Source organism: Halictus rubicundus, chromosome 12 (assembly GCF_050948215.1).
Source record: "Halictus rubicundus isolate RS-2024b chromosome 12, iyHalRubi1_principal, whole genome shotgun sequence".
NCBI classification, from domain to species: Eukaryota; Metazoa; Arthropoda; class Insecta; order Hymenoptera; family Halictidae; genus Halictus; species Halictus rubicundus.
In genome coordinates, this window is record NC_135160.1 from 11,345,077 (window position 1) to 11,364,076 (window position 19,000).

General features: G+C 34.3%; 5 protein-coding genes across 8 annotated transcripts; 2 read left to right on the forward strand and 3 right to left on the reverse strand.

The window, feature by feature from the left end:
- Positions 1-2,280: 2,280 nt before the first annotated feature.
- On the forward strand, positions 2,281-4,216 carry LOC143359682 (lysozyme). Of its 2 annotated transcripts, XM_076797802.1 has the most exons (5): positions 2,281-2,436; positions 2,573-2,887; positions 3,543-3,737; positions 3,822-3,895; positions 3,965-4,216. In XM_076797802.1, exons 2-5 carry the CDS (start codon positions 2,833-2,835, stop codon positions 4,100-4,102), a joined length of 462 nt encoding a protein of 153 aa, XP_076653917.1. In that variant the 5' UTR covers positions 2,281-2,436; positions 2,573-2,832; the 3' UTR covers positions 4,103-4,216. The 2 variants fall into 2 exon arrangements, with proteins under 2 accessions (XP_076653917.1, XP_076653920.1); XM_076797805.1 differs by lacking the exon at positions 2,281-2,436 and having other exon boundaries at positions 2,485-2,887.
- An 87-nt stretch (positions 4,217-4,303) lies between these two features.
- On the reverse strand, positions 4,304-7,392 carry LOC143359676 (nucleolar MIF4G domain-containing protein 1). Its single transcript, XM_076797797.1, has 8 exons — positions 6,866-7,392; positions 6,257-6,753; positions 5,905-6,189; positions 5,622-5,809; positions 5,362-5,537; positions 4,920-5,272; positions 4,712-4,843; positions 4,304-4,620 (listed from the first exon to the last, which is right to left on the reverse strand). The coding sequence occupies exons 1-8, from the start codon at positions 7,260-7,262 to the stop codon at positions 4,330-4,332; spliced, it is 2,319 nt and encodes a 772-aa protein (XP_076653912.1). The 5' UTR covers positions 7,263-7,392; the 3' UTR covers positions 4,304-4,329.
- A 757-nt stretch (positions 7,393-8,149) lies between these two features.
- LOC143359678 (mitochondrial-processing peptidase subunit alpha) lies at positions 8,150-11,796 on the forward strand. Its single transcript, XM_076797799.1, has 12 exons — positions 8,150-8,383; positions 8,480-8,612; positions 8,733-8,983; positions 9,057-9,136; positions 9,217-9,402; positions 9,524-9,616; positions 9,680-9,852; positions 9,984-10,131; positions 10,225-10,433; positions 10,503-10,668; positions 10,762-10,894; positions 10,964-11,796. Exons 2-12 carry the CDS (start codon positions 8,557-8,559, stop codon positions 11,140-11,142), a joined length of 1,674 nt encoding a protein of 557 aa, XP_076653914.1. The 5' UTR covers positions 8,150-8,383; positions 8,480-8,556; the 3' UTR covers positions 11,143-11,796.
- On the reverse strand, positions 11,662-14,344 carry Rpl5 (ribosomal protein L5). Its single transcript, XM_076797800.1, has 6 exons — positions 14,189-14,344; positions 13,405-13,590; positions 13,197-13,331; positions 12,788-12,990; positions 12,327-12,504; positions 11,662-12,111 (listed from the first exon to the last, which is right to left on the reverse strand). Exons 1-6 carry the CDS (start codon positions 14,189-14,191, stop codon positions 11,923-11,925), a joined length of 894 nt encoding a protein of 297 aa, XP_076653915.1. The 5' UTR covers positions 14,192-14,344; the 3' UTR covers positions 11,662-11,922.
- A 292-nt stretch (positions 14,345-14,636) lies between these two features.
- LOC143359627 (protein-associating with the carboxyl-terminal domain of ezrin) lies at positions 14,637-17,591 on the reverse strand. Of its 3 annotated transcripts, XM_076797691.1 has the most exons (6): positions 17,078-17,591; positions 16,487-16,931; positions 16,220-16,409; positions 15,997-16,133; positions 14,949-15,932; positions 14,637-14,820 (listed from the first exon to the last, which is right to left on the reverse strand). In XM_076797691.1, exons 1-5 carry the CDS (start codon positions 17,270-17,272, stop codon positions 14,974-14,976), a joined length of 1,926 nt encoding a protein of 641 aa, XP_076653806.1. In that variant the 5' UTR covers positions 17,273-17,591; the 3' UTR covers positions 14,637-14,820; positions 14,949-14,973. The 3 variants fall into 3 exon arrangements, with proteins under 3 accessions (XP_076653806.1, XP_076653805.1, XP_076653807.1); XM_076797690.1 differs by having other exon boundaries at positions 14,637-15,932; XM_076797692.1 differs by having other exon boundaries at positions 14,637-15,932; positions 17,032-17,141.
- Between the last annotated feature and the right edge of the window lie 1,409 nt (positions 17,592-19,000).

The following is a 19,000-nucleotide window of genomic DNA, read 5'->3' on the forward strand; positions in this document are numbered from 1 at the left end:
ACAATGACGATTCTATACAATGTTCTATACAGTTAAAAGATATTAAGTGAAAATTCGTTCGTCCTTTATTGTTGATGCGTTCATCATATTAAATGATGTGCGAACAGAATATGCCTTTATATTTGTCATTGTATATTATACATACAGTAGAATGAACTTTGGAATAAGTTACTTATATGGTAATTTCTATTAATATCAGAAGAACAAACATAAGGCGAACGGTTGCGTATCTGGATATACTCGACAAGGGAAAAATTTCGGGTCCGCAGATACGAAAGCGATAGTTAAGGGTTTAATTTATAATAAAACGAAATACGTCTGAGTTTAAATCTGTTAATGTGTTACTCGGTAGCTTATTATATGTATATACGTTTGTTGTTTATTTAATACTCAACAGCGACCTCGTAATGGAAATGCAATTTTTCAATAAACGTCCAATCGACATATTTTGTTTCGTCCAGAAAGTACGCAAGTAAAACGCATATATTTATTTATGTAGAAGTGATATAATACATAAATAATGATTTTAATCAAAAATACTTAGGATAAGAGTTGAGTAGTTTCGAGGGGGTACAATATCATTTGACGTAATTAGTTTTCTTCCAAGTGTCAAGCGCCCAAGCCTGGAGGACATACGAAGGTCAAGTTTGCTTCTTTAAAGAGAAAAATTAATTTATCATTGCATTAACATAAATGATTTAATAACCATCGTGATGAACACCACTGAATTTATTTTAGCTATCATCTATAGCTTTGAATCGAGACGAAGACGGCCTTGAATTTCATGAAGCAAATGGTAGAAACAAATCGAATAAATTTACTGTGAGATTATAGTGAAACTGTTCGTAATACTGCAGCGTTGAAGTTGTTGCTTGCGGTATGATCTGGGATCGAACTCCAGGATCGGTTCCAGTTACTTGCTCCATCCTGTATATGCGTCTAACAAAAGTTGTACATTTGTGGTGAATTTCTAATTCTGGCATAAAAGGTCGATGCGCTCGACTACAGTATACCTTGTCTAAAGCTAAAATCCGGTTTCGACATGGGTTCTCCGTTCTTACGCCGCGCCGATATGAGTAAACGTTACGCTTACATCGCACAGTGGTTTAGGAACCCGCTTTCCGTGGTCAAAATTACTTTAACATGTAAAAATTTAGGTGACTTTGAGATTTGTACAAACCTGAACGCTGATTCACTTTTATCCGATATAAAAGTGATGATGATTTATCAGATCATCAGAAAATCCTGAAAATCGTGATGGCAGTACGAAAGAGGTCCAGGAATCCGTTATTTGTGATCAAAATTAGAAACGTCTGCATGTCGACTCTTGATGAAATATGATCAATATAAATATAATTAATAGGACTAAAATACAACCAGAAAAATACAGAAATATAATTGTTTTTAATTTTCAGCATCTACGATACCTGCATTTTAAATTCAGTATAGATTTAAAAGTTGAACGAGGTTGGACCTCAAAATTGTTTAGTTCTTTCAACAAATGTTTAAACTTTCTTTAAAAAAAAAGCCCGACAGCTATAGCACTTGTAAGCACTTTTTTAAAACTTTTCGCAAAGTTTGAATTGCTGTGAAAATTTCACTATTTATACATTAGTTAAAAAATACTTTCGACGCAATTAAATAATCAAAATACAACTACCGAAATGCATAAAGTTGTTCTACAAAACTATTATTTGATGATGATCTATTTTGACTTCAGCACGTTGTACGCGGTTACAGGATCGTCTAAAACGAATAATATTTTGGATTTCATAGTTTTAACACTAGGTTTACGGAGCATTAAAAGTGAGTATTTTACATTACCTTATAAAAATAAGAAGAACGTGTCTATCCAAATTTTCAGCCATTTTTTAAATAATATATACCTAAGGAAATAAGTTTGTTGAGTAATTCCACGTAGATGGATCTTCACAATCTCAATAATCGTAAATTAAAAATATTAGAACCCGTCATTTTGACGGGTCCCGTAAACCTAGTGTTAAAGTGTTCTCACTGTGTAAGTTAACAAATATCTGCAAAGCATTAAAAAATTAAATTTTGGCCACGAAAAGAGGGTTCCTGGACCATAGTGTATCGCGCCGTGAGGGGTGCAAAGTATATGTGTACCCGTTCGATACCCGTTACAAAGAAATGAATCAATTCCTTTCTTCGTTTCTATAAATATATGCATTCTTTTTCAGTGTCAATTGTATATGTTGCGCGCACGATGACTGCAACTTTGAGATAATAATCTGAAGATGTGAACATCGGGAATTCCATTATACGTTTCCAGGATGACTGTTGAAATAGGAGCGGAACTATCTACAGACATAACTTGTCGTCGTCATCGTTGCCTCTATTTATCGTTTAGCGTCGAGAAAAAGAGAAAAACAAGTTCGAGCAGACGTTAGTTCTCTCGTACGAGATTGAAATACGGTATAAGTATTTCGTTGAAATTGATACGGAGGCTCGTGTGCAACCGAATGGGTACCAGTTTGAGTTTGATTTTTATTTGTGGACGTTAACGCCGCGACCACTTGAATTCCAAAAGGTGGGAGTCTTCGTTTTTCAGTGACGATCTTTCTCGCCGGATCGCAGACCTTGCCACTGACCTTTGTCGAAGTCCCCACTTCTGCAGCCGTGAACATACGTTCACCGCCCACTTGCCATATCCGCTACAACTCTTTTGTATATAAAAGAACGAAAGGACGGAGTAACGTGCGAGTATCGTTTCAAGTATCGCAAGGGAATTCCCAAGTACACGTATCAAGGATACTCAGAATACGAGACTCTAAACTAAGAAAAATCAAGTGTTACGTACAACCTGCAAAAATGTCGCCGAGCATGCCGATTCTGGCGATATTTTTCAATTTATGTCTACTTTTTGGTAAGTAAACAATAGTACTGCTATCTACATATACATCTACCTACAAAAGTTAGTTCCACTGTGATTTATGTTCGTAAATTTTTAAATAGTTATTTTTTATAACAGCCGATCTACCCGATAGACAGTTTCCCGCTTTTCACGAAAATACCCTCCGCGGAAGAATTGATTTACACAACCGTGAAATTTACGAATTTTAACTGTCAGTCTTGTTATAAAATATTACATATCTCAATATCCTGTGATTTTACATCAGTATTATATATAATCCGAAAGTCCATTGCCTTTGTATTACATGTATATATACAGGGTCCCTGGCCTGATATTACCGTCTTGATTTGCGTCATTATTATTATTATCCACAGCGAGAAAAGATGCAGATACTTATAAGATGAGTGGTTTCGCGGGGGCACATTCTAATGTTTTGATTTTTTCGTGTCGTGGGTGGGCGCGTGAAGGACCTGTGAAGGTCAACTCTATTTTTTTAAAAATAGATTAATTTACGAGATATTTTAGTGCGAATTAAATTTTCGACTTCGAATTGCTCTTTATCTCTTTGTCTTCCTTATCGCCTTTGCTATTCACTATTGTTCTCGTCTATTGTTCGGTGCCGATACGATTGTAACGTGACAGTAAAATATTATCGGTTCCTATTTAGGACAAGAAGATTCGATGACGGAAGCTTTAACGATATCAAAAACTTGCTTCGGATGTATATGCGAGGCTGCTTCAGGATGTAACGTTACAATTGGTTGCGACGAGAACGTCTGTGGACCGTTCAGAATAACATGGGGCTACTGGGCCGATGCTGGTAAACCGAAACTTGAAGGCGCAGCTGTCTCGGTCGGCGACGGTTAGTATACAGTTATTTACGTACGGTACATATGATCTTATCCACGGAAGAGAATTTCATAGAAAATCGATTTTGTTTTCTCAGGATTTCAACAGTGCGTAAGCGATTCATACTGCGCAGCTCGCACAGTACAAGGCTACATGGAAAAATTTGCTCAGGTAATTTTTTCAAAATAATTACGTACGAGCGCTTGTATGTAACCACTCGTTGTTTTCTTTGATTCGTAGGATTGCAACGGTGACGGCAATATCAATTGCGATGACTTCCTTCGTATTCATCGATTAGGCGGTTACGGATGCAGTTCTCCTTTGAATGCTAAATACGAAGATACATACAAACGTTGCATGGCAATCTACAACGTCTAAACCACAAAGTATAATCGCTGCACTATAAAACTACATTTTATGTATTTTTATTCTTTAAAAAAATGATAAGCTTGTTTAATAAACGACGAAATAATGTTTGATATTAGAATCAAAGGAGCACTCATCAATTAAAACACATTCGCACAAACATAGAAACATTAAAACGCTTTCTGAAGGACTTAGAATAATTAGTACTTTATAAAAAAATTTTTTATACTTTAATCATTTCAAAATCTCAGTTTCGTTCCATGGGAACTTATTATTTTATCCATTAATTCAGCTCTTTTCTTAAGAGTTAGTTCCTTCTCGCCTAACGTGTCAGATGAATCTATATTCCTTATTAGAAAATAATTAATAAATAAGCGTAGGCTTTCTCGAAAAGTTTGTAATTGGGGAGACATGGATATTCTCTCGAACACTTGCAAACATGTTTGCTCGTTTTTATGTAAAAGAATACCTAATATAATTTGTCTGACAAGTTTCATGGTGTGTTTGTCTAATTCCGTGAATTGAATAACCTGTGGTAAAAATAAAGTTAATGAAAACAAGTAAAGCTTATTGCGCATCACATAATCTACAGTGCAACGTGATACAAAATATAATACTTACTTTTAAAACTGACAAGGCAAGGCATTTTTCAAGGATTAAATGAGTTAAAAATCGGGCTAGATTGCTTAGCTGCTTCGTTCCATGTGTATTCAGAGTTTTCAATTTATCCCACAAAGCGTATTGTATTGTGAGCTGAAACATTTATATATATACTTTTGTATGTATGTATTTATGTATATGTACACATAAAAAATTTTAAACACCATACCTGATATTTTCGATTATATTCGCATAATTTTTGCGCCAACACAGCATAGTAAGGATTAAATTTTTTTTCTTGCAGGCAACAATGCATTAAAACATGTATGATTTCTTCCGCCTGTTGTTCTTTCAAACCGAGATGATGGAGGTTCTCAAAAGCGTCTACGTAATCTTCGGCCGTCATAAGAATACAAAAGATATTTCTTCTTGTATCAGTGTTCATTCGTTGCTTCTCTGCTAATTCGAGTATTTTTTTACCAAAACAAAATTTTTCCTGAGTTTTGACTATCTCGTGACTAGCCGTGTTGCTCGATCCAGTCCAAGCGGAACCGACAACCCACCATTTTCCATTTTCGTCAGCTGCGCAAATGCCAATCAAATATAGATTCTTATTTTCTTTTCTTACATATTACAATCGCCATAAAGGCGGAGAAATGAATCGCATTTACCATGTAACAAATCCTCCAAGGTAACATTAAATTGCGCGATAATGTTACCCTTCCGTATTACGGTTCTCAAAACCTTCTTCAAATGCTCCACATGCGAAGGATCGTATTGTGGTATTTTACTAACATTGTTGTTCTTTATTGCTAACAAAACGTCTAACATAAATCGAACTCTGGAACTGTACAGTAACAATGTGCTTTAAATTAAACATTTATATACGAATTTTGCCATTTTATTTGAATTAAGAATGTACACTACCTACCTCTGCTCGTTATTACGACTTGCTCTTTGTTGCAACTTTTGTATAAATTCTTTTAAAGCGGATGGATCGTCTTTTCTTAGTGCAAATCCTACTGTTCTCAAAACAAGTAATATCAAGTCAATTTCTTTCTCTGTGAATTTGGTTGTAAGTCTATCGAGTATTTGATAAAGAAGCTTGTGCCCATATACCTGTATTAAGCAAACAAAAATACTTGTTCTTAAGTTTCTAGATAATTTCGTGTCTGTCTTAGTTAATTAATAACTTGTGTGCAGAATCGCTGTACCTTAAAATTATATAAATGCGAAATCATCAAAATCACATTATCCAATCTTTTATTTTCTACATCTTGCGGAGTATCTATTATTTCAATAAATTTCTTCACAAGTTTTTCCAAAAAATGAGCACCAATTTCAACCCCGACATTGGCATGTAAAATAGCAATCATCATCATATATTCACAGACTAAACGGTTTGGTGTAATCACATCGGCAATCACAGCTTCGAATGTTAATTTTGTCAACAAATAATTCATATTATTGCGGCTGTTAGCCATATACATTTCCTCTATCTGTAATGCATACATTGTATTAAAAAAAAGAGTTGTAATTCAGACAACTTTATGGGGACACAATTACCTGATTACATATGGTATGCATATTATTTTCTGCTACCCTATTCATGCAGCCTTTCAATTTCCTTTTTAGAGAAAGTAGTTTTTCGTCATCTTCATTTATGTTGTGTATTTGCGCAATATGGGATTTATGTGTATCGAGTTCATGTATAACTTTACCATCTCTATTTCTTTTCCTTCCATAAATATCTTCCCAAGTATCATCCTTGTCATCGATATTGTCATATGATTCACTTTGTTTAACGTTTAATTCTTCTTTACTAGTACCAGATATTTCTAAGTCACTATTCTGCAACTGAAGTTCATCTGTATCTTTAAAATCAGAACTGTCCATCTCATCTACGTTTTCCTCGTCATTCTCTTCGGTGGTTTCCATGCTACTTTCCTCAAGGACCATAGACAAATCAGTTTTAAACTGATTATTAAACTCATTCTCTAACAGTTCCTTTTCTGTTTCCACCATACACTTTCTATCCTTTTCAAGACAAAAATCCAAAATATCTATATATACGTTAAGAACATTTATGTAGCTAACAATTACGTGTCAATTGATTAAAAAAAAACTGTATGTGTTATATGTGCAATTATCAAATGTATAACAAAAAAAGGATACAGTCTAAACCATCCGCTTGAAAAGATTTGGGTATTGTTTTTTTCTTCTTTTTATTCAATTTTAACTGCTTTTCCAATTTTTTAATAATGGTATCTTCCTTCTGGTTTGCTTTTTTAAGGATCTCGTTCTTCTGATTTTTCTTCTTGCATTCGAGCTTTTGACGCTTTTCTTTTTTAAAAGATTTTGTTTGTAAATCTGTGCCGATTTCGACATTAATATTGTCATTATGTGCACGTTCGACATCACGTCCTCCCACAACACGCGATTCATTTCCTTTTTTAAAGTAATTTGCTCTATTAACTTTTTTCTGTTTTCTAAGCTCTTTACGAATTTGTTTCCGCGATTTCTCTGCCAACTTCGATTTACTTTTCGATTTCGATTTTTTAAATGAACTCATTTTTCATTTTACAATATAGAGTCCCGACTTCTGTCAACTTTCAAGGAATACACCTAACCTTATTTCATGTAAAATTACCGTCACAGAATATGCAGTCTGAAGAGACCTATGTGATAATTTTTCACTTTCTTTCTATTTATGAATCCTAGGTAGTAATGGGCATTATCGACTAAATTCAACTATCGACTAATTACTATTTAGTTACTACATACTATCGAATATTTAGTCGATAGTTTTTAGTCGACTGAAATTTCGTTTTAGTGGTTACGTCTAGATTGCGGGCTATAGTCTATGCCTACGTATATCACATATATAGTTTATATCGCATAAATAGCAATAAGATTTTAACATCTAATATGAATTAAAGTATTGAAATATCTATTTTACATATTTCATTACTTGCATATTTGCACGTCCTGTCATAATCATGTATTTCTAACCTTTTCGTTTCATCGTGTGACACTGACATTTGAAATTTCAAGATGGCGACGTGTAAAACAGTCGACTGAAAATAGTAACCCAACCACTACTAAATTCAGTCGATAGTTTAAAAAATCAGTCGACTGAAAATAGTAGTTGGCTACTATCGATTTAGTCGATGGTGCCCATCACTAATCCTAGGCGTTATAAGAAGCGGAAAAAGTAATATGTAACGCCACTTTGAAAACCTGACAATAAAATTTATTACATTCAAATTTATCATCATTCATTATATCAGATTGTTTATTAAAGTCCTTTGAATTAATATTTTATATTAACAATTGTGACTTTATCCATTGGTATTTAATTTATTTATAAATATGTACATATACGACGATATGTTCAAATGTAACGTCTCTGGTGTTATTAAATAAAATCATTACCAATTCTTAAAGTATAAAGCAAATTCAAGGGAATAGAACAATTGAATACTGTTGAATAAAAATATGTTCAATATATATTGTAAAGCATCGTAATTGCAATTTGCGTGCATTTGAGCATTTATTTATATTCCACTTACATATTTTTAACCTGGGGTGCAATAGCATTATATAGAGTGGGTTTTCATTTCGACTGTTGACTCTCGAATTGTAGCAATTGCAGAGTGGAGTGAACACACTATTTTGATTGTCGATATATATGTGAGTACATGTGTATCTGTATTCCCTTGTGTATCTACAGCATCTACAGTGATCTACAGCAATCTACAGGAGGGTAGTTATCGAGGTTCTTTTCAGATGATTAATTTCCACTCTTAAATCGAGGAAGGTGGGAAATCTAGTTTAAATGTTTGAAAATTTTGTAATCCGCTAACATGCATTTATTAACGAAAGTGTCACGGAGCTCTACGGCAGTAGCTCTAAAAAAAAGGTATTTGGCTTTATGCAAAATTAGAAACGTGTACTTGCACAATTCGAACTTTTATTTAGTCAACCTAGTTATAGATTTAATGGACGCATTTCATTTAATGTGAGTGATGTTTGTTTACAGTGCAATGCAAAGACAGACCTTTTCTTTTTTAAGTAAATGCAGCTTTTCTTCCCAAAAAGTTATTAATACTAACATAACACGTAAATCAGTTATTACAAATCATCCTCCGTTGACCAAACCTATTCCTAACTTACCCAAAGCAGTCTACGCTACAAAGAAGGAAGAACATCAAACGACTAAAGTAACAGTTTTGCCAAATGGATTAAGAGTTGCCTCCGAAAATCGGTTTGGTCAATTTTGCACGGTTGGTGGTGAGTATACAAGGTTTTTCAACAAATTTTACATGATCTTGTTGTCTTCGGCATATAATTTATTACTTCACAGTGTTGCTTGATTCTGGGCCACGATATGAAATCGCATATCCCAGCGGAATCTCTCATTTTCTAGAGAAACTAGCATTTGGAGTAAGTTTCTATACAGATCGACAATTTAATCTTCGTAACAATGTTGGAAAAGTACAAAAATTAAAACTTTATTATTTCAGTCCACAAAAGTTCATGAAAGTAAAGATCAAATAATGTTGGCATTAGAAAAGCATGGTGGAATATGCGATTGTCAAGCATCTAGGGACACGTTTGTTTATGCTGCTTCAGCAGAACGTCAAGGGTTAGATACAGTTGTACAAATACTAGGTGATATTTCTTTAAGACCCAAAATAACAGAAGAAGAAGTAAGAAAGTACTATGTTTTTAAGTACTATACAAGTTACACGATTGTACTGAATGTTCTCTACTAATTCAAACTTGCTATATAAGGACAATATTAATATCGATAAAAATTAATATTTTCAGTTAAACTTGGCAAGACAAATGATCAGATTCGAATTGGAATCTTTACTCACAAGGCCAGAACAGGAACCGATACTCATGGATATGATCCATGCGGTATGTAAAAGGATTTAATTGATAGGCGATATACAGATTTCTATATAGAAATTTCTTTTTCAGGCTGCTTACAGAAGCAATACTCTTGGCCTTCCAAAAATCTGTCCAGAAGAAAATATCGATTACATAGATAGAAAAATATTGTTCCAGTATATGAAAAACCATCACACACCAAATAGAATGGTTGTGGCCGGAGTTGGTGTGGAACATGAACATTTGGTTTCCGCGGTTCAAAAGTAATTAAAAATTAGTGTTTAATATTCATTGGAAATTATATATTTTTTTATTCTATAAAGCCCAAAGTATAATATTTAATTTGACAAGAAAGAGAGATTTCCAAGACATGTTAACATTTCTATCGTTTCAGACATTTTGTTGAAAAGAAAACTATCTGGGAAGAAGAAGAAGCTGAAGAAAGGGGAAAGGATAGTAATTTAGTATCGTCGGGAAAAGAAAACGAAAAGCTAAACGCGGTTGACACGTCTATAGCTCAATATACCGGAGGTTACATACTAGTAGCTATCTCCCTAATTACGTAAAGAGAGAAGAATCGTTACACACTGAGACAATGTTTACTAACTCTAAACTTTTCTATTATAATTATTCAGGAGGAATGTAACGTACCCGTTTATGCAGGGCCAAGTGGTTTACCGGAACTGTCTCATGTGGTGATAGGTTTAGAAGGTTGTTCCCATCAAGATTCAGATTTTGTAGCAATGTGCGTTTTAAATATGATGATGGGTGGAGGTGGCAGCTTTAGTGCCGGTGGGCCTGGCAAGGGAATGTATACTCGTTTGTATACGAATGTGCTCAACAGGTAGACGAGATCTAAAGTGTACTTCTTCGTTGATCGAAAGAAAATCACCGTGGATTGTTATTGCCGCAGGTACCATTGGTTATACAGTGCAACTGCATACAACCACGCATACGCTGACACAGGACTCTTTTGCATTCATGCATCTTGTACACCGTCTCACGTTAAAGAAATGGTAGAAGTAATCGTGCACGAGATGGTTGCTATGACTAGTAATATCACGGACAGCGAGCTAGCAGTAGGACATCGTTTTAACATTACTTTCATTTGTACATGTCTGTGGTTGTATTTACCGATAATTACAATTAGATTTACTTTCCCAACGAACTAGAGAGCAAAGAAGCAACTGCAGTCCATGCTGCTCATGAATTTGGAGCAGAGGCCCGTTGTTTTCGAAGACATTGGACGACAAGTTTTAGCCACTGGATCTAGAAAACGGCCAGAGTACTTTATAAAAGCAATCGGTAAACGATATTGATTAATTCAATTGAATTCGATTAAATTAGAAATATAACGACACCAAATACTTGCAGATGAAATATCAAAGGACCACATAAGCAATGTAGCACGTCGATTACTCAAATCACCTCCTTGCGTAGCAGCTAGAGGAGAAGTAAGAACAGTACCTTCTATCGGAGATATTCAAGCCGGATTGACTGACGAGCAAGGCCGATTACCTGGGTCTCGCAATAGATTATCACTTTTTCGGTAGAAATGAAACAAATCATTTGTCCCAGATTCACACATTTTTCTCTAGGCGATAATTTTCGAAACAGATTACGTCAATTAAATTTGATCAACTATGTTTCTTTATATTAAAATGTAAATTAAAATATACTTGTCCCAACCACCAAAAATCGTAGTTTTATATTTTAATTATGTATGGAGTTTCAAACTGAAGCGTTAACTTTTGTGCTGTGAATTTTATTTAGTAATACGATCTTGTTATTGCAGCAGAAATATTACGCGCATATATGTGTACGTATAACCACATATACATGTATATCATACATCCTATGTACATATTGTATGACCGTAAATAAGATCGACGAATATTGTACTGCATGTTCGCTGCTACCAGAAATCGAACCTTGATCAAACACACGCATACACACAGTCTATATAAACCATCTCATTAAAAAAAGTACCTGTCTTACTGTTTTTTGAGTCGACGATAGTAGCGAACATGTAAAACATATGTGAAATGAATTGATAAGAATGAACAAGATCATAGTTTCTGACGTAGCTTTATGTCGAAAGAGGTCACTATATTACAATTGCTTAGAAACGATGTATTTCAATAAAAATAAATAAATAAATTTAAATATTAGCGATTACGTAAGAAAAATAAATATTTTTTATCCGATATTCTTTATTTTTGTTCCACAATCTTTTCTGTATACTTGTTGTTTAATACACACAATCGTAACGAAAAGTTGTTTGCATACTCCGGATGTACATGGAGCAAGGTAGAAATGTCTGTCCCAGAAAGTTAAGCCTCTGTTTCTTCTAGCGTTTTAAGAAAAGATGCTTTCTTCTGTGCGACACGGTTCTTCCTTTCCGACAATGACAGTTTCGCACGGTTCCACCGTTTCTTCACGGGCACTTCCTTCCTCTCAACCTTTTTGTGTTCTGGGTTTGCACGTATTGTTTCGTGGGCTTGTTTATAGATATTTTCAATCTATCGGCAAAAACAAACATAATTGATACACAAAAATGTATTATGGTAGTTACAATGTAACACTGGTCAATAGGAAAAATGCAATTGTCTACGTATTTATCTCTCATAACCAATGTGTTTGCTATAGTCCAACTGCGACACTGTAAAGCTTTCGAAGCCTGACAGTAATTATTAGTTGGACGAAGTTGCTGTACAGTGAAACTATAAACACTTACATTGTCGGCGGAGATGCCATTTTTAATGTACTGCGAAAATTGCCTCTTGAAAACTTCGTCGTCTTCTTCTTCCAACGTTTTCATATAATTTGCAACATGTTGACCAAAAATATGTTGCCGATGAACATCCGCATTGAACGATTTCGACTCATTGTCGTATCCAGGGAACCTCTTGGTGCTATCCGTTATAGAGAAAAAGAATAAGAAAAGTTAGTGAAAATGTTTAGTTGCTCTCTGTCGGTTCGGTACATCCAATCGTATATTATCAGAGACACGTATTTTAATCTTGTTTTGTCTGTGCAATGATCGTCACTATGCATTGTAGTACACAAGACAAAGTGACGAGTTGCTGCGACTCAGATGACGCGCATGTGTCATACGTTCATCATAATTATTTATCATTATTCAATTATCGTTCTCGAGCTTTTATAAATTTTCAATAAACGATTAAAAAATTATACCTATGCGGAATGTTTAAACCACCATCTACAGCACCTTTCATGGCACCAAAAACTCTAGCACCTGTGGTAGTCCTCATGAGACCAGTATCCAAATAACATCTGAACGCCCCTGGTCCTTCGTATAAATCTTCAACGTTATATTCGCCACCTGTTACTTCTTTTGTACCAGTATATAATGTATCCAATCCCAATTTGGTCAACAACTACAGAAAAAATATACAAATGTTGTTCTAAATGTACATGTATAAATTTCCTGAATGTTTTGGTTTTATAATTATATGATTCAGAATTAAAAAATAGGGAACAATTGTGTTTTCTTCAGTTGTGCATCAAAGCGAGCTGAGTGTTTCATCATTGAATATATGTAATTTATATATAATCAAAAATGAATAATGCATAAAAGCCTTACTCTTCGTGCCAGAAGAAGACCGGTACAGTATGCAGAGGCATAATTCGTAAGACCAACTTTAACGCCATACTTTGGAAGTTCATGGCTATAAGCTGCGCACACTATTCTGTCTCCTTCGATTCTTGAATATGCTACCTAATCGAATGTACAATATGTTAGAATTTTTATGACACAAAAATGTTGAACGAAGTCAGTGAGGATTATATACCTGGCATGTAATATCCTTGTTCGATAGACGTACAATTAGTCTATACTTTGGTGTATTGTATTTGTTTTTATCTTGAATGGTTAGCCGTTTACGGGCATAATAATCAGTCTTTCCTTCGCGTCGCCTCTTGAATTTGACTTGATAACGTTTGAAATACTGCTTATTTTTAACAACTTTTACAAAACCCTAGAACACAACATATAAGTTTACACAATGCAGAACATGATTTCTATATTTCATTTATAACGTTCACATAAGATCAGTGACATAGGGAAAATATTATTTTCATTATCTCGTCAAAGTGAGCTAAGATTGTCATCATGTAATAGAATTCATTACGATTTCATACAAATTTATACACATATCTTTACGTTGTAACATTACCTAAAATACAAAAATAACCAATAACGGTTTAAAACAATAATTAACCGTTGCTTCTCGAGTATTTTTTGTGTTACAGATTCATGACTGCGTATTTGCATTTCGTAAACAAAGTGTTTTTCTACTTCCAATATTTAATAAGCACTATAAGTAATGCGGCAAAATCATAATTTAATTAGAAAGTACATTATTGTTACATAAATATGAAATTCCTATGATAAATGAAAGAAACCTTCGCGTCGGCCATGCGTTCTGCCGTTAAACGAATTGAAAGTTAAACATCTTTGTTTGAATCCTATGAAATTTCGTGCATCCAGTGTTTTCACAATGATTAAACGATTGAATTAAATAATAGAGAATCCAAATAGTCGAGTTAAGTTAATCTTTACCGTTCTTTACTCACCATTTTTACAAAAGATGCAGGAAAGACCCCGTATGGTACAGAGCCTTCCGAAGTTCCACGTCAAAAAAGGAAGTTGTTTCCAATGTACGGATACTCCTCACGAAATTCGAGATTACTCGTTGATTATGGATTGTGACACCAGGGTGCACTGATGTCATCCTTTTCGCCATCTATCGTCGTCTTAAACATGGATTATGTTGATTGGTCAACACAACCAGAACTGTGTTGTAACTGGTTGTACCACAGACAAGGTATAGGCGTAGACCAATCACCATATGGGGTTTCGTGTCTAGTAAAAATGGCTAATAGTAGTGGATGTGAGACAAAAAAATACATTGGGTGATTGGTCTACTCCTATATCTCGTCTGTGGTTGTACACACGGATTTTGTAAATAAAAGATCTCATATTTTCTTTTCAATTCTAGAAAAATTTTTAAAAAATAAAATTGCCCAGAACATTATTGATTTATTAATCAAGCATCATACATATTAATCACAAAATTCGATATGTTATAAAAGTTAATTATTTGATTTATGTATTAAATTTTGTATTAAGTTATTGTACTTATGTATGCATGCATGTATGTGTATACATCAGGATCGTGCTTCAGAGACGAGTAATATTTGTTCCACTGCAACATTAGGCAAATAACAATAATTGCCTCGTTAAAAAAATTTGTTCTGAACTTTAGTTCACATGTATTTTGTACAAATTTATTTTACGAATTAAGTTTACTTTTGTATCTTATATAATACATACGATTTAAAAAAATTTGTATGTTTTCTTAAATCTTCAATTCTTGAGCATCATTCATTCCCCAGTCGCTTAAATCTTCATCCCAACCATCATTCTCTTCGCTTACATCTAATTCGTTTAAAGCTTTAATGTCGAACACGCTCTTCGACGTTAACTGTGGTTGTTGTACGTGCAAGACTTGAGTCTTTTTTATTACGGGTTCCATATCCGTGAAGAAATCATACTCTTCCTTCATGGAATTTGTCAATTTTGAATTCTTGATATCGAGTTCTGAAATATCGCATAAAATAATTGATTTCTTTGGAAATTTCGACTCGATTGCTTTAGCTTTGTGTAGATCAAATACTGGATTTGTGTCAATTATTGGTACTAAATCAACGGTCGAAACTTCATTCGCATTGGATTCGCTAGTTTGATCACACGATTGGGAAATCTGTGGATGGGCATCTCTAGTAGAGGTTTCTTGAGTCTCCCAATCAGACCATGTGTATTCTTCTTCCGTAATCGAAGAGATATTCTCTTTTTTATCTTCGCCTCCATCCGGCGATGGCCTTTCTGGTAAATTAATTATGCTTTGACTAGTACTTGTGGTGGCTGCAAAATCAACGATATTTACAAAAGATGATACTGCCTTATTATCTTGCCCGTTGTCTTTTACTTTATTCGGTCGACCATCCGTAAATAATTTTCCCCTGTTCCCACCAACTACGGTAGCCGCACCGAGAATCGGGACTACGTCGGCTAATGCTTTTAACGTAGCAGAAACGAGATGATCGTTCGTATCTTTAATTCCAACAAGCAATTCAGGAAGTACTTGAGATTTTAGTTCATCCGCTTGAAACGTATGAACGAACGAATTAAAATGTGATAAAAGTACCAAACGTATCGACACGTCTCTTATACAAAACATCTGCAGCAGTTTAGGTACTAGATATGCTTTGAACGTTGATACTATAAACAAATTATCGTCCACGTTGTCTTTTCCATCTGTAAAAGAAACGGTACTGATTATTTATGTATTTAATGCATGATATCTTTAAAAGCATTTTACCTTTAGGTTTTAAGATGAATGGTAAAAGCTTCTCTTGCGCAGTCGAATCTAATAACACCATTCGTGAAAGTAACAATCGGCCCAACTGTTCGGCAACAATATTTTCGGGGAATGTTCTCAATTGCACTATTAAGCTCCTGTAATTTGATTCAATGTTTTAACGAATATTGTAAGTAGCTCCATTCGGTAAAACGTGTTTATTTAATTTATTATGTTTACTAACCCAAAAAATATTTCTTTTTCTTGGCTGCTTTTTAATGGCAACTCCTCTAAAAATGCATGTATCCTCATGAAATCGTGAGTGAAAAATGGGTGTTGAAGCACACTTGATAATTTGCTTCTTAAACGTGGATCAGAGTTCTGTAAATTCTCTTTACAAAACTGCTTGAATTCTAGGAGACTTGGTACATCCTCTGAAACAATGCGATCATTCTATCAGGTTTACAATCTTCCTGCACACAAAAAGTCATTTATTGAATAATATGTTTACCAGCATTCTTCAGTTTCAGAATGTCTTCTGCCAAAATGCCGAACGCGTATGCATCAATTGCTGTAAAATTACTCGACGAGATAGTTGTATCTTCATCGGGCGATACTGCTTTCTCGTACCTGTAGCTTCTTATTTTCTTTAAATACACTGGAGTCAATTCTTTGAATTTACTTAGGCATTCTAAGCCACCGAGTTTCCAACATCCTTCAGATGTAACATAAATAACGCTGCCGCATATGTTGTTATGAGAAGCAGATGCTTTTTCATGAAGAAATACAAGTGCCCGTAAGATGCTATACAAACCCATGCATATTTGGAGAGTATTCTGTGTTTCTATTGTTTGAATCAGAGGTCTAACTTGTTCGGTTGTCAGATAAAACTTGCTGCCTTTGGACCACGACGAGACATACTTAAGTATACAAGGATGCCTATACAACATTAAATTCTGAAAAATATATTCGTCATTCACGCAGATGTTGTATAAGTAATTAAAACGATACGTTGAAAGAAATATGTGACTTCGGAGATATGATTCATACACGTACGTGCGTATTTTACAATATACAAGGTAATCAATAAACTGACGTTAACCTTTGCAGCTTTCTCCAAAGGAGAAGGATTCCCAAAACTTGCACTATAATGCAAAGACGGTTCGCTGACAAATAAAGATACTATTTGAGTACCATGCTGTTTTACGCGAGCAGTATGGTGCGCCCAAAAATCTGTTATTTCGACAGATTTCTCGTCAATTTCTAGCCCGTTCCGGGCACTTATTTCATTCCCCATTAATTTTGTTAAACCTCCAAAAGGAAGAACTTCGCTGTTATCACACGATAATTAATAGCATCCAATCTTTCTCCAACCTTTATAAATAAGATTAAGAGAAGTTTATCTGTGTCACAACCATTTTCAGTGTGCTATCAATTCACAGAACACCAAGCATTTCGAATGGGACTTAACCACCTTCGATATTTTTGTTGTAATATTACACGTCAGTACATTGATAACATTAGTTCATTAACAGTTGTGTTGACATTATGTGTTTATAGCATACAGTATGTACTGTAACATATACTACAGCGACACCCACTGATATACCAGTGGCGACACAAATACGGAAGTATACGTACACACCTGTGTACCACATATAATCAAAATTCGCGACGTTAGCGCTGTTAATTCATTTTCATATCGGATGCAAACTATTTTTACAGATTCATATATGTATCTCAGATTTCAAGGAAGCTTTAGAAACTTCACGAAAAGTTCAAATTTAAAAAACGCATTTCGAACAATGAAAGTAATGTACGAAATTCATATTTTCGACAGAAATTGCAGACGATTAATAAAAGTTTTAAATCAATTTTGTTACGGCGCATTGCAGATAACTATGAATCTTTTATAATTATTTTATTAAATTTCATCGAATACTTGCAGAAGTTAGCTTATTATATAATTATAAATACATAAAATTATATGCGCTTAATAATTTAATATCGGGTGTGAGAACCTGTTGTGTCTGTCACATATATAATTTTTGGCAAACGTTTAAAGAGTATAATGATCCGACTGCCGCAATACCTATCTTATCTTATTATTCCGACGACAAAGAATCTAGTAGTAGATGTTTACAACATGTGAAAATATAATAACAGTCGATTTGAAGTATAATAGAAGATGATACATAAATATATGTATACTGTCAAAAAGAATAATAATTGTACTACTGTATATTCGCACATATGCACGCACGCACGTTTTTATACATACACAAAGCATTTTCAAACAATATATATAAATATTGACCCGTTCAAAATATATTACGATTTTATACTAAATTTTTCAGTACTTTTACCTGGTTACGATATACTTTAATATATTAAAGGGATCTATAGATCCCTGGACTTCAGTTCGGTATCTTTTTATAGAGAATAAAGGATTAAATCGGAGCCTGTGTATACCTTACTTACTCATCTTACCATTCTTCTTTTAGCTGCAGTGAGCCGTTGCACTTGTAAGAAATTGTTGTTACTAATTCATTATGGAGGACAACGTTGCCAGTAAAAATGTTATTCCCAGGAAATAGTAACAATAATAATGATAATAACGATTACAATTATACAAGAAATCTAATTTACTAAATTATATTAGCTATAAGGATTGTATAATTTAACAAAATGGGAAAGAAGGCGAGAACAACGAAGACGACGATGGCGACGATGACGGCAACAACAAGGGCAACGACGGCAGTGACGGTGACGACGACGAGGACGATGACGAGGACGACGACGACGACGACGTCAATGACCTATAGCGGTAACGGTGGTGGTTGTGTAATATTGTTATACGTAATAATAGTAGAATCACTAGGAAAGAGTTAAAAAAAAATGTAATGAAGTAGCTACAGCGAAAACGAAGAAAACGATACATGATCTTACATGATCTAGCATAGTATAAATTAGTTTAAAAATCAAATATTGTACATGTAGATATATAATTATGGTATATAAAAGA

Bases quoted from the DNA above. Each gene is read 5' to 3' on its own strand.
- LOC143359682 (XM_076797802.1), top strand. From the start codon at position 2,833: ATGTCGCCGAGCATGCCGATTCTGGCGATATTTTTCAATTTATGTCTA. The intron at 3,738-3,821 runs GTTAGTATACAG...TTGTTTTCTCAG, and splicing joins AGCTGTCTCGGTCGGCGACG to GATTTCAACAGTGCGTAAGC. The intron at 3,896-3,964 runs GTAATTTTTTCA...TTTGATTCGTAG, and splicing joins ACATGGAAAAATTTGCTCAG to GATTGCAACGGTGACGGCAA.
- LOC143359676 (XM_076797797.1), bottom strand. From the start codon at position 7,262: ATGAGTTCATTTAAAAAATCGAAATCGAAAAGTAAATCGAAGTTGGCA. The intron at 6,190-6,256 runs GTAATTGTGTCC...TATGCATTACAG, and splicing joins TGCATACCATATGTAATCAG to ATAGAGGAAATGTATATGGC. The intron at 5,538-5,621 runs GTAGGTAGTGTA...GTTACTGTACAG, and splicing joins AGTCGTAATAACGAGCAGAG to TTCCAGAGTTCGATTTATGT.
- LOC143359678 (XM_076797799.1), top strand. From the start codon at position 8,557: ATGCATTTATTAACGAAAGTGTCACGGAGCTCTACGGCAGTAGCTCTA. The intron at 8,984-9,056 runs GTGAGTATACAA...ATTACTTCACAG, and splicing joins TCAATTTTGCACGGTTGGTG to TGTTGCTTGATTCTGGGCCA. The intron at 9,403-9,523 runs GTAAGAAAGTAC...TAATATTTTCAG, and splicing joins CCAAAATAACAGAAGAAGAA to TTAAACTTGGCAAGACAAAT.
- Rpl5 (XM_076797800.1), bottom strand. The intron at 13,332-13,404 runs GTATATAATCCT...ACATTCGATTAG, and splicing joins ACAAGGATATTACATGCCAG to GTAGCATATTCAAGAATCGA. The intron at 12,505-12,787 runs GTATAATTTTTT...TATAACGGATAG, and splicing joins GGTTTAAACATTCCGCATAG to CACCAAGAGGTTCCCTGGAT.
- LOC143359627 (XM_076797691.1), bottom strand. From the start codon at position 17,272: ATGGGGAATGAAATAAGTGCCCGGAACGGGCTAGAAATTGACGAGAAA. The intron at 16,932-17,077 runs GTTAACGTCAGT...TATATTTTTCAG, and splicing joins CTTTGGAGAAAGCTGCAAAG to AATTTAATGTTGTATAGGCA. The intron at 15,933-15,996 runs GTAAAATGCTTT...TTTCTTTTACAG, and splicing joins ATTCATCTTAAAACCTAAAG to ATGGAAAAGACAACGTGGAC.